Source organism: Chlamydotis macqueenii, chromosome 1, assembly GCF_036417535.1.
Source record: "Chlamydotis macqueenii isolate bChlMac1 chromosome 1, bChlMac1.mat, whole genome shotgun sequence".
In the NCBI taxonomy this organism is placed as follows: Eukaryota; Metazoa; Chordata; class Aves; order Otidiformes; family Otididae; genus Chlamydotis; species Chlamydotis macqueenii.
In genome coordinates, this window is record NC_141556.1 from 33,191,224 (window position 1) to 33,205,622 (window position 14,399).

Consider the following 14,399-nt stretch of genomic DNA (forward strand, 5'->3'; position numbering starts at 1 on the left):
AGAAAAAAAAACCCAAGAAATAGATAATTTACTAAACTCTATAGATGACAGCATGTACAAATTCAAAGAGTTTGGGTTTTATACTAACACAGTCCATACTCCATAGGTCCATCTTACATGTGGTCGTTTATCATCTTACCCAGACCACACATACAGAGAGAGTCAACTGAAGATACCGTCCTAGGGAACTCATGGAGAGCCCCCTCTCCAGCACCACTAAGAGTAAAACACGGAAAAGCCCTGGGGAGGAATTCTCTAGGAGGGTAACATCAGCTGCGTTAACTTCTCCACGTCACCTCGGGGACTCCCACCTACAGGAGAGGCAGTAGCCTCACCACCAGCACTTCCATGAGAGTCACTTCCCCCTCTTCTGCTGACTGGAAAGCAGGGGGGGTCTGGGGGGGGAAGAGAGTGGCCCATGAGATTGCACAGAAACAGAGCCTTTAAAAACATTGGGGGCTCAGAAAATCCATGGTTTCTCCAGGCCATGGCACGCATCTTCCTCTGTCTTAATCTGATCTAGGGAAGATGCACTAAATCTCACAGGGTCGTCTTTCTTCTGCTCCATTTTTGATGGGTTACTTAGGTAGGTGAGTGGTCCCAAGGCAGGAAACTAAAGACATCTGTTCAGACTAAACGTGATTAACCATCCGCTGTGGCTAGTCAGAACTCCTCACTGTTAGAGTCAAGTGTGAAAAAGAGAGAGGTCTCATCTCCTAACCTCTTCCTTTTTCATTAAAAAAAAAAAAAGGCACAGGAAAAGATATGTATTGTGCTGCTCAGGACACCGCTACCAGCTGTGGATTACACAGCAGCCTGAAAGACTGGAGGTTACACTAGCTGCATCCTCGTTTCTAGAAGGAAAACTTTCTTTTTTCCAGCCAAGAAAACAGCCTGTGCATTTTTGTCAACCCCACATAGAGTAAGGATTTAAGTGTTACAGTTCCAGAAAAATACTAAGGCATTCAGATTGAATCATATCTAACAGTGATGGTGCAGCCTACTGCTATACACATATAAAACTACCCCAGCAGAGACGCATGCCATGTTCTGCCTTCCTCCCCCCAGTGCAACACCATTACATTTCAAGTTCTGCGAAGCAAAGTGGAAGAGGAATGAGACAATATCAATGCAGTGAAAGCATGGTAGCCTAGGGCTTATTTTTTATGCCTTTAATTTGCTGTTTGTGCACCCATTTGGCATATGGGTGCAGCTTAGGACTCATCTCCCCTTCTCATAGCTATGATTGATTTCTGAACATAAAATCAGTCATGAACAATAGATTTCTGTGTAAATATGGTTGTGACTAACTCAATCTAAGCCTGAGAGTCTTGCTTCCAAGATGAATACAAATAACAAAATCCGAAATTGATGTCTTCATTACATCCTTTGTTGTGAAAATCAAAATGTAATTCAGATCTATTGTAAAACTTGCAATAAACATGCCAGGAAGAAAGAGATTGGAGCTGTTTTGGAAGCAGCTATATGCTGCCTAAATCAGTCTTTTGTGCCCAGGACTCTGACAGAGATAGATAGCACAGATTTCTTTTCAAATGTCTCATACAGGAGAAAAACCCTTCAATGTCACTGATCTTGTATCTCTTCTCTATTTTGATCAATGACTGCTAAATTATATACACGTGCATAGAATGGAACAATAAGGCATTTTACGTGAGCCTGCCGGCAAGCTGTGTGGACATCGCTCCCATCATAACCTGCCTAACCACGGTTCAGGTATAATTTTTCAACACCTGCTTCCCGTGCTTCAGCTATCCTGTGCAAACAATGACATATTAATGCCAAGCTACAGAACATTTTCTTTCTTCTTAGTAACGTTCCCAAGGATGCGCTACCAGAGCCTCTGGCCCAGCTTACAGTAAGTCAGTTATTTTATGCACAACTACAGTTCCATAACGGCATTTGATTACACAGCATTACAAGGAACAGTGTGACTGGAAATATATCTTAATAATTTAACATTTAGTAACACACAGGGTCAGTTGTTGCTTATTTTCCTTGTTCTTTTTATTCCCAAACTGGATTAAAAATCTGCTTCCTCTTTGGTTTTCTTGATATTTCTGTTGGCAGGTCAAACTCAGACTTGCCAATGAGGCAAACAGAGACTTGTCAAGAACGTTAACCTCTGCAGAAGGCAAAAGAGGGTTGAATGACTAAATTTAGTTGCAAACATTGGCAAAAACCAAAAATTATCAATTTGAACAGAACTGCATACCATACAACCACACCAACGTAAGTCCCGGAGCCTTTGGCAGTTAATGTAGTACGTCTGCGGTACCAAGGTGCCCATAAAATACTCTGGATTGCCTTTGCACACAAAAAATGTCTGTGTGAGGCTTCTGCACTCACAACTCTCATGAGCAGCTGGCAAGAGGCATCTTTATATTAACCTTTGCAGTAGCTGAGAACTGATGCTATAAGCTGATGCTTCCAGCTATCTCGAAGAAAATAGAAAAAAAGTAATGCAGAAGTTATGTCCTACAATACCCATTTTTTGCATTAATTACATAAATCAGAATGTTACATAAATATGAATGTAAACATATTTTGCATATCAAGTGTTTGAATTGGTTTTAAAATATAATTTCTTTCGCAGACAGAAAAAAGAAGACCGGTGTGGATGAACCGGGAACTATTGTTGAGGCTTTAATAGGCAGATCAGTTATCCTCAGGGCACTTTATGCCCTAATCTGGAAGTCTGGGATGCCAGGCCGAGTACACCCCCTGTGGTACAGGTGGAGACAGTTAGAGAGCTCCTTCTCCATCTGGACTGCCACAAGTCCATGGGACCGGACGGGCTCCATCCTAGGGTGCTAAGGGAGTTGGTGGGGGTGATTGCCGAGCCGCTCTCGGCCATCTACCAGCGGTCCTGGTTATCTGGGGAGGTCCCGGAGGACTGGAGGCTTGCCGATGTGACTCCCGTCTACAAGAAGGGCCGTAAGGAGGATCCGGGGAACTACAGGCCTGTCAGCCTGACCTCAGTACCTGGGAAAGTTATGGAGCAAATCATCTTGGGTGAGATCACTCGGCATATGAGTGGCATCCAGGGGATCAGGCCCAGCCAGCACGGGTTCACAAAAGGCAGGTCGTGCTTGACCAACCTCATTTCCTTTTACGACTGGGTGACCAGACTGGTGGATGAAGGAAAGGCTGTTGATGTGGTCTACCTGGACTTCAGCAAGGCCTTTGACACGGTCTCTCACAGTATTCTCCTAGGGAAACTGGCTGCCTGTGGACTGGGTAGGTATACCCTTCTTTGGATAAAGAATTGGCTAGGGGACCGTGCCCAGCGGGTGGTGGTTAATGGAGTCAAGTCCAGCTGGCAGCCTGCTACAAGTGGTGTCCCCCAGGGGTCGGTACTTGGGCCCATCTTGTTCAATATCTTTATTGATGACCTAGACGAGGGGATTGAGTGTACCCTCAGTAAGTTTGCAGATGACACCAAGTTGGGTGGCGGTGTTGATCTGCCTGAGGGTAGGGAGGCCCTTCAGAGGGATCTGGATAGGCTGGATCACTGGGCTGAGCTGAATGGCATGAGGTTCAACAAGGCCAAGTGTCGGGTCCTGCACTTTGGCCACAATAACCCCATGCAGCGCTATAGGCTCGGAGCTGAGTGGCTGGAGGACTGTGAAGAGGAAAGGGACCTGGGGGTGTTGGTTGATGCTCAGCTGAACATGAGCCGACAGTGTGCCCAGGTGGCCAAGAGGGCCAACGGCATCCTGGCCTGCATTAGAAATAGTGTGGCCAGCAGGAGCAGGGAGGTAATCATCCCCCTGTATTCGGCACTGGTGAGGCCGCACCTTGAGTATTGTGTTCAGTTTTGGGCCCCTCACTACAAGAAAGACATTGAAGCCCTGGAACGTGTCCAGAGAAGGGCAACAAAGCTGGTGAGGGGTCTGGAGCACAAATCTTATGAGGAGTGGCTGAGAGAGTTGGGATTGTTTAGTCTGAAGAAGAGGAGGCTCAGGGGAGACCTCATTGCACTCTATAACTTCCAGAAGGCAGGTTGTGATGAACAGGGGTTTGGCCTCTTCTTCCAGGCAACAAGCAGGACCCGAGGAAATGGCCACAAGTTGTACCAGAGGAGGTTTAGATTGGACTTGAGGAAAAACTTTTTCTCTCAAAGAGTGGTAAGGCACTGGAACGGCCTGCCCAGGGAGGTGGTGGAGTCTCCGTCCCTGGCAGTGTTCAAGAGGCGGCTTGATGAGAAGCTACAGGATATGGTTTAGTAGCTGTGGCAGCAATGGTAGTGGGAAGACGGTTGGACTAGATGATCTTATAGGTCCCATCCAACCATGTGATTCTATGATTCTATGATTTCCCACTTTTCATTTTTGACAGATGTAAACATCAGGTTTTTGTACAGACTAGGAAATACATCAACTATTCTGTGCAGCTTCTACAATAAATCTGATTATTAGAACAAAAAACAAATACGGAAAACCCAGAAAACTCTGTTAAGGACAGTGCACAGCCTTACTTTCACAGATATGCCAAGTTAAACAAGGTACTCTTCACAAAACCTTTCAAAAATATCTCTTTAATTTGCAGAGCTCTTTCTTGTTGGTCTATCATGGTTGTTTTTCTCCTTACTGTCCTGCTTTTCTACCAGATAAAAAGGCTTGGTTTATGCCCTTACCTTAAAGAACTACACTGTCATGACATGAAAATTAAGCCTAAACAAAATAATTCCTAGCTGCAATGAATAGGCCATGAGCTCGTGTTGCAGTGAGGTGTGTGGGCCACGGAAAAGTTGGTATCTCAGTTCTCAGAGTGCAAAAATTTCTACTTTCTGCTTTCTACAATCATAAAAGGCGGATTAAATTGATTAACTTAAACAGAGCAAATGCAAGGTTGGTTAAGACAGGTTGAGATCCCTAACACACTTCCCTGCCTTGATTCTCTAAGCAAACCATATTTGGAAAATATTTTTCCTTCTCAAGTCCTAGATATTATTTGTTTAGCTGAATGTCATTAAGGCTCCACTTAAATTAAAAACAAACAAGCAAACAAACAAACAAAAAAGGCAATAAAGGCAAGCATAATGGGTTTTTCTTGTAAACTACTTGCTTTAAAATACCACAGTATGCTGTCAGAGAAAATAATGTTTATGAGAAGTCAGCTATACCCAAGCATAACAGCCTAGACTAAACCTGTTGGTCTGCCTGCAGGACAGCCAAGTACTGCCATCAGCATCATAAACTCCTTCCCACTGTTATTTTGCACTGATTTATTAACATACACGTCTTTCAGCAATGTCCACAAACACAGTCAGTGTTTCTCCTACACCAAGCTTTTGCTGGTTCTCAGAACAGAGCATGTTTCCTCGGGAGAGACAGTGCTAAGCAATCCAGTAGTTTAACACTTCCACAGACTCCATGTCAAAGCCACAGCAACATACCCTCCCTACTTGTGTTCACTTTACCCCCTAGATTTATATCTGGGTGAATGCGTGCACATGAAAGCCTCCAAAACCAGAAGCTTTAATAGATGGTAAAATCAGCAAAGAGCAAAGAATATGCTGAGGAGTGAAAAACCCATAGCGCTTGTGTCACGTATATACACTTGCAACCTGCTTTAATACAGTGCTATAACATAAATACTCTCAATGTCACTCATACAGACTAAAACAAGCACAAAATGCCATTTACTGATCAAAGCACGTGACCTTAAGTCTATTCTCTGTTTGCTTCAATTTTGAAAATATAATTAACCTTTCACTCACTAGTTGTTTGGCGGAAATGTCATGCAAGAGCCCCGTAAGTCTAAATATTCCGGTAACTGACCAGTGCCTCTGCTGGAGGTGCTCACACAAGTTGTGGAATCAGAAAAGAAATGCAATTATTTTATGACATAGACACTTAATGATGTTAGGTTGCCATTCATGGAAGTTCTACTGCCCAACCGGCACCGCACCCTCACGATTGCTTCTCAGTATCCAAAATTCACTATAATTTCACTCCAGAAAAACTCCAGGTCCCAAATGACAGCGAATGGCATTCCTCAGACATACAGAAAATCACTGCATGACTTAAAGTTCATCTGGTCTAGTGAGTTTTAGGATTTGAAATCTTAAAAAACTATTTCATCTGCTTGGCTTCCTTTTGTATTAACTTTTCCCAGCTTGGTCCAGGGAAAGACGGAGAGGAAATCTTTCATTTTGTCACCCATCAGGCTGATTTCCCAGGACACTATTATTTACAAATGTGGAGCCAAACTCAGTTTGGAATGTGAGATCTGTAATGGATTTCCTGCAAGTTTTATACCAGTTTGACTGTCCAGAGCTCTTGAACTACAGCGAATTTCACAACAGTATGTTTCAGCAAATATGAGGAATGCAATGTGCAGAGTACCAAGAAATACCATCATTATATTTATAGGCACTAATTGCCCCTGTGAAGTGATGGTTTACCATTTGCAGAGTCAAATCAGAACAGCAAGTTAAGGGAAGTAAAGCAGAAAAAGTAACACAGTGATTTAGATGAAGTCAGTCCTAAAATAATCCCAATGTTCACACTAGGTAGTGAAACAATTGCTTTACTCAGCTTAGTGTGTGGGAAACACGAAGGAATGATCAGAAACACACTGGTTGCTTCAGAAAGGACTTGCTGCAAGCAGCCTATAACTTGATCCTTTAAGAACAGGGCTTACTGCAGTGAAATAGTGCTTGCCAGTGTATGTGAGAGGAATGTCCTTACTAAAGGTAAGACAGGACACACAAAAATGACACACATGTGGTTTCATGTCCTCGTGTGCAGTGCATGTTTAGGCAAGCAAACTATGCCAGTCTTTGAAGAAGCTGTTTCTGTACCAAGACATACCATTGATGCTCAAAAATGCCGAGAGATAATGGACAGAATTAAATAAATTTAGAAATGAACTTTACAGTTCATTTCTCCATCTCCACATTCTGAATACTCTCATCTATCTATAGCCATCTTTACCATTAGATAATATGACGTCTAAGAAAGTTTTACTGAACAAATATATCCCCTTACAGAAAGAGCTAATGCGTTCCCCTGTGCACACAAAATAGCAGTACTATTTTGTTCACACACGTTTTTCTTCACTGAAAGTATGTGCCACATCTTTGAATCACAGTCGCTTTATCTGTCTAGTGGGGAAAAAAAACGCATTCCTCCCAGGAACAATTACAGTCAGCCTGGCTCTGACAGAGAAGGCTGTTTTAAATGTTCAGTATTCATTCCATAACCCTAGAATACCTTGCAATAAAGGAAGACTAGAAAACAAAGTCAATATGAACCAACATCTCCTCTAGAGCATCCACTGGTAGTAGAGCAAAAAGGGAAGATACAGAGATAAAACCAACCATGTCCAGTGGCTCAAGGCAGGCAGAGCTCCTGCCCTCTGAACCAGGGCTCAGCTGGGGAACATCCCCAGTGCAGGAGAATTCAAAATGAGGAAACAGCCACTTCTAATACGCAGCAAATTTGACTCCACCAAAAGTTTGCAGAACAGTCATTATACTCCAAGTGAAGTTGTACTAGTATGCCACATGGAAACCAAGTAACCCATAGCACTATTTTTGCTCTCTTACTTTTCCCTTCAGCATCTTCCTTTCACCTCTTTGATCAGCATCCAAAACCATGCAAACCTATGAGACAACCCAGGCTGCCTTAGAATTTTGGGTAAACAATACAACATACACATAATCTGTAAAATGCATTAGCTTTTCTGCACTGTATCCTTGTAATTATTTTAATGTTTATTCTGTTTAACATTTCACATAGACGTCCTGTGACTCTAACAAAGATTAACTTTAGAAGAATCATATCGGTGCTCCTAAATACCATCATCTTGTTATTTCCTTTCACAAATATACAGCTCTTACCTGTACACGAATAATCATCAATGCGTATGTATCCTGTTTTGCAGATGCACATAAAGGATCCTGGTGTATTCACACACATGGTATTCTCACGACAGTAGTGCCGTCCTTCAGCACACTCATCAATATCTGTGAATAAGAGAAAGAAGAACATGAGTCAAATTCAACCACTTTCTTTGCAATGTCTTGATACACCACTGTTCACTTCCATCAGTAGTGGGTTAGACTAAAAAGTTACTTGAACAGCAATGCATTTCAGAAAGTTTTTTTCTTTCTCCTTTAAAAAAACTGCTTGAAGTGTTCAAACAAGAGAAGCAGCATGAGCTTTCTGTGCACAGCTGTTAGTGGAGGTATAAAGAAGATTACAATGGCTTACATCTTTCCTTTTGAAGTGCCTATGATGTTATTACTACAATTCAAGTAAGAACAAAAAAAAAAAAAAAACCAACCTGGGATCCCAAACAGCAGACCAAGTGCCTCAGCACTGCAATGTCATCCATCACTGCACCTGTATAGTCACTGCAGTCACCACTATACAAACACACTACTATATGGATACTATATGCTTTTGATCTAACAGGTATTGTGGTTTGAGAAGAAATTGTATGGAACACGGTAAGATCTGAAAAGACATCAAAACTTATTATAAGTTTCTCTTAGAAGTATGAAGAAGCCAATCAGTAATTTTAATACGTATAAACACATGTATTTATACCTATATGTATCTACATACATATTGTATATAGATATACACACACCATATCTGAAAGGAACCTGAAAGAATCTGATTTATAAAGACCTGCTCTGACTGGAAAAAACTGCAACTTGACAAAATACTTGTTGAGGTGGAATACCTGCTGTACTATAAAGTCCTAAAGCAAACTCCGGACATAAATCACCGTAGACGTAGACATAAAAACCTGATTGGTTTTGGTGCTCCCTTGGACTGCAAAATTATACCTATTTCCTGTAGTGGGTTATACTTCAATGGTAAGACAAACCACAAACAAACAAACAAACAAAAAAAACTTCTGCACACTTATTATGCCACAAAGAAGAGAAGTTATGTTAATCTGGAAGTGCTTAGTAGCACACTGTTCCTGTAATACTAATGATAAAGACAGCATTACTGAGATGTTCTGTACATCTAGTTATATTGCCATGCAATGTGCCACTGAACCTTGTTACTAAAGTATGTTAAAAATCAAAAGAGTGGATTGTTAGCTTGGGGTTTTTTTTCCTGCTCATCAGTTTTGACTTCCTCTCTATTTTCAATGATGTTTACAGCTTTCAGAGTTGAAAATAAAATTGCATTCCAGAGTCTGATGATAGCTCAGAACAATAGTCTGGATATATAAACTCAAATCAGGGTTGACTTCTAAGTGCTGTGATGCTAAATGTCAACAGAGTTAACTCATCTACTTTACTCCTGTTTAGGTCGTATTCATATCTCCCAATTCTTTCTCTCTTCCCGGTGTCTTTAAATCAATAGCTTCTTACCAACTGCACTCATTACCTGTTTTTTTTTCCTCTTTACATTCCCAGAAGAAAATTTGCTTTCCAGTACAAAACAATGCAACACACTGAATATTAATGATTCTGTAGTCATTTCCTAATTTCATTCAGTTTTGAAAAAAACTTCTGTTTTCCCCAGTTTCTCTGCCCAGTGCAACTGTCCTGCTGGATTCTGCTGGAGAAGCTGGGGGCAGTTGGCTACAAACCATGAAGATGTCCACTGCGAATGCTGAGGGTTAGTGAGCCCAGCCTGCTTTGCACAAATTCAGTTCTTAAGAGTTTCATTACCAATATACTTCAGCTGGTTTCCTTTCCTTCCTTTCCCTGTAAGCTCTGTAGGCACGGAAGAATTACAGCTCTATTACAGCGTTGGTTTGGAAAAGCTGATTTTGCTAATTTTCATGTACATACACATACACACAAATAAATGTGTATTTACAGTGAGGACAGTAAGCATACTAAGGCTCAAAACACATTTTGTGAAATCCATCTAAGAAAGTTAAAAAAAAAAAAAAAAAAGTGAAGCTATCACAAGACTACCACAGAGGCAGAGGCAGTTGGTTTTGCACAAAAAGTGGAAAAGGGCACAGATGTCCTGACATACAGATGGTCTGCAAAAACATAACTGTGCAGTTCACAAAGCCAGCCAGCAGTTACAACATATGCCTTAGCTACTACCAGAAATGATGCAACTTGTCTCTTTCATAATTCCAGTTCACAACGCTATATTAAATTAATGGTGTTGATTTGTATTTAAGTAAAAATATCAGTCTTCAAGTAATTAGAGGTCTTATGTTCTTGGCATCAACAGACTGCCTAGAAGCCAGCTTTGGCACCCTCTGAAAATTCTACTTAAAAATCCAAAGCCTCAAAAGTATTGAATAGAACTTTCTGAAAACTATATTAATGATTACTTTGGCAGGTAAATAGCCATAGGAGATCTGAAACGTTTATGGTTTTCATTTTGCAGTGAAAAACTTAAAGCCAGGGCTACTTTGATTCAAACCTCATAATTTAGAAGTGTTCTAAATAAAAGCTAAAAGCTTTCATTTTGCCAACATACCACATATTGAGGTTTTGCAAAATGTTTTATTTATAATTGTCTTTATTTCAAAACCTTGCTTGTTCAATTGTTACAGAAAAAAAAAAAACAAACCCACAACTGATCAAGTTAACTTTGGATTGAAGTGTTTCATTTGAACAAATACGATTATTTCTTTTCAAACTGATTTGCAAAGATATTGTCCACATTTTTTAAATACTCACTGAAAAACAAAACTCTTTCCCACTCATTTCTCTAGAAAACCTATACAGAACACAAATGAAATAAAGTTATTATTGCTACTATCACATTATTATACTACATTGACATGTAAAGACCCCAATCGAGTGTGAAAACTCCATTGCTCTACACCATGGATGCACAGCTGATGAGAAGCTGTTTCCACAAAGAGTTTGCAACTTTAGCACTAAATTACATTGCCACTGGACACAAAAGATAATTAGTAGAAAAAGGGTAAAGTAGCAGTCAGTTGACAACTTGTCACACAGAGACTGACCACAATAAAAACAGGTGATTCCATTCCCCCTTTAGCATGCCGTATGTAAGCTTCATATACGTTAGGTGAAGGTATTACAGATCAAGGAAGACTGAACTGGGGCAGGAAAAGAGTCCAACATCTGTTCTTTTTCAAAGCTACGAAAATAAAAGCCTTTTCATCCTACTTACTGGTTGAAACACTGGTGCAGCCTTTTATTCACCTTCAGATACAAATGCACTAAGTACAACAGAAACCTGATGCATTTCAATATCTAAGGAAGCCTACAACATTTATCTTAATTTTCCCCTGCCAAAAAGCCTAGTTAGCATATTAATGCACAATAATGTCTTACTGTTTAGCTAGTAAGATGCTGAAGTCAGTTCAATAGGATGAATGCACCACTCCAATGGCTCTGCACATTCAACAATAAAGACTTGTGTGCTTGAAGTTTGTGATGTGATACGGAGCCACCAGCTGTGATGTACTGACAACAATGTAGTCATGGAGATCACCAACCTGCTCTATTCCCAGTGGAACAGATAAAAGAGGCATCTCTGGGAAAATTGGCTAGTGCAAAAGTGTTTGCAATCTGCACTTCAATAATTTATTTATACTTGCAAAAACATCAAAACTGAAAAAAAAAAAAAACCTGCCTTTCTTTATCTTCCCAAGCACTCAGACAAAATTTATGCAAAATATATAACCCAGGAAAAGTTTCCCTGTATCCCTTCCTCCTGCACCCTAATAAGCTTGCTTCCCCAGAGTGAAATTCCCAGTTATGTTTTACAACCCGTTAATAAGAACAGAACTTGACCTGCAATCTATAAATCACTGTTGACCAAAGCCTCACGCTAACAAACAAAGCCTCTCCTTAGGCCTCACGATCCATCATTGCCTTTATCCACCACAAATGCCTGCCAGAACAAATGAGTCTGGCACTAAGTCAGTAAATCTGGGCTGTAAAGAGAGGAGGCTGTTTCCAGAACTGAGGATCCTTTATGGACAATGTCCTGCCTCCAGCCATTTCCTTTAAAACTCAACGGTATCCAGCATCAGTGATCTCCCTGGTCACACTTACAGAGACATATGGTGGGCAGGGAGATGCTCTTGCAGGATTTTTGCAACAAATAATATGAACTAACTAGAAAGAGAGTAAATAGGAGCATTAAAAGTTTAAAATTATAAAATTATTTTATAAGTGTATCAAAAATAACCCTGAACACAGAAGCAGACTAGATTAGACCTACAATTCAAAAATGAAACAAACAAAACCCCATGTTTTTTGTGTTAATGAAAAGTTCTGTCTTCACAGTTCATAAATATGAAGGCCTACATTCACCTGCTGAAGAGGGTAATGTTTTTCCACGTCTCTCACACAACTTCATCAGCAAACCTCCGTCCTGACCTGAAGGCTCCACTGCTAAGAGCAAGGGCATCATTTACCCACCATTCCTGTGAGCCTTGGGCCTCTCTGCTGAGAATCCCAAGGATGGATGCCAGTAACGACAGTCACCACGCAGGGCCTTCAGGCCCTTATTTTCACCTCTACTGACCTGACTCATACAGAAATAGACAAACTGGGAAAGGTTGAGACTTTCTTATCTGGTCCCTGACCTAGAAAAAGGGCAGCAGATGTCACCCATCAATTAAGGGACTGCTAAAGATGAGAATGAACAGTGACTGATCACAGAAACCAATACCACTGAAAAAGGTAAACATGGATTTAAAACCAACACTACCTGTCCTGCATCCTGGACAGGGTCACAAAGGAAAAAAAAAGTTCTGTCCTTTTTCTTTCTGTTTGTCTTCTTCTCCACAGACAATAGCCCTTCTTTTTTCACCTTCTACCTCTGATATCAAGGCTTCTCTGCTGTTTTCCTCCCTCATCCACTTTCTACCTGAGTAAGTTGATCCTGTCTCCAGATCTTGCTCATCTTGTCTCTCCTCCTGTCTTCAACCCAGCCCCTCATCAGCTCCTCCTCCTTAAAAGAAAAAGGAGAGACCATAACTTCCATAATTTTGAAGCAAGTTCTCACCAGCTTACCCATCTGTGAAAGCATTGGGTTTTTTCCTTTCACCACCAAACACACTAACTCATCTTCAAACTCTTTCTTCCCAATTGCTCAAGTGTTTAGTACATTAAAACTTCCCAGTCCATTGCTCCAATAAAAATGCTCTTAGTAGAGTCTCTCCCACTTTCACCACCATATTTCCGAGCTCCCACTCTCTCCATGCTACCTTCACTTTCAGCTACAACCTGGTTTCACTATCTTGCGCACTTTGGTTTGCACAACACTATCCTCCTATGTTTGTCGTCTTGCGTATACCCTTTCTCACTTGCTGTTTAACAAGTCAAAATATCTCAGGGCTCTGCACAGCCCTTCCTCCTCCTCCTCCCACTACTAATTCTAGGTTCTCCATCTCCAGGCAAGCCTATGGTTTAACCACTGTCACTCCAGTCAGTCACAAACCGACCACCGCACTTTTGTTTTGCTTTGCTCTATCAAATCCAGTGAAGCAGTTTTTCCAACTGACATACTCCACAAAGGATGCTAACATCAACTTCAATCAAAATTGTGTATTTTCTCACAGTCTCCTGCGTTATTTGTTCCAGCTGACTGCACCACCACAGTTGTCATCACTTATACTCTCTATAGATAATCCTTGACTTTTTCTTCTCCTTATATATAATAGCCCTGTGCCTTTGCTGCTACCAACAGCCAGTAAGAGGCAAAGCTCCAACAGCAAAATTGCGAAGTGGTCACATGTATACCATTTACCCCTGAAACTGGGTTTTTTGTTGTTGGGGTTTTTTATCATTTTTATTTTTGCCTACCTTTCTGCAGTTGTGTGTCTTCCCTCCTCAAAAAGACAAAACCACTAAAAACTAAGGAATCACAATATAACTAAACTCGTAAACCAACTACAAAAACATACCCTATGTACTGAGTTAAAACATACAAAAATAACCTCAAGCATGTACTAAGACCAAGGTGAAAAAAAATAAAATAACCTTCCACCATCCCCAACATGCTGCTCCCAGCCAAGAACTTGGGCCACTAACAACTCACTGGAGCAATGCATAGGGAGGGTAAGAGGAAACAGGCAACTGCTTGTGTCTATCGATTTTTATCAAATTATTAATGCACCTTAAGAGAAACTACGTGAGTTGGATTATAAGTGTTAGCACTCTTGTAATTGAACTAATAAGAGGTTGTTGTATCTTGACTAGATTACTAAAGCATCAATTAGACTAAAGAGAAATTCTAATTATTGCACCTTGACACAAGGTGTTTTCTTTCCTCGCCCATAACTAAACTGCATAGATAACACATACACACATTGTACACATTTTGGTGCTCTTCCCTTCACATTATTTAAAATCTCTGATCTTTGCTTAAGTTCATCATTTCTCGTCCATTTTCTGCAGCATGAGAGGGGGTTATTAGGACAGAAAATACTCTTAAAATAAAAGC

The 14,399-nt window shown here is 40.8% G+C and overlaps 1 protein-coding gene across 1 annotated transcript in view; it reads right to left on the reverse strand.

Moving 5' to 3' along the window:
- The window catches only part of NELL2 (neural EGFL like 2), a 153,923-nt gene that overhangs the window by 64,080 nt on the left and 75,444 nt on the right, over positions 1 to 14,399 (reverse strand). Inside the window, exon 13 of the mRNA XM_086740018.1 lies at positions 7,871 to 7,996. Coding sequence (XP_086596144.1) covers positions 7,871 to 7,996 — 126 coding nt within the window. The remainder of the gene's footprint in view (positions 1 to 7,870; positions 7,997 to 14,399) is intronic.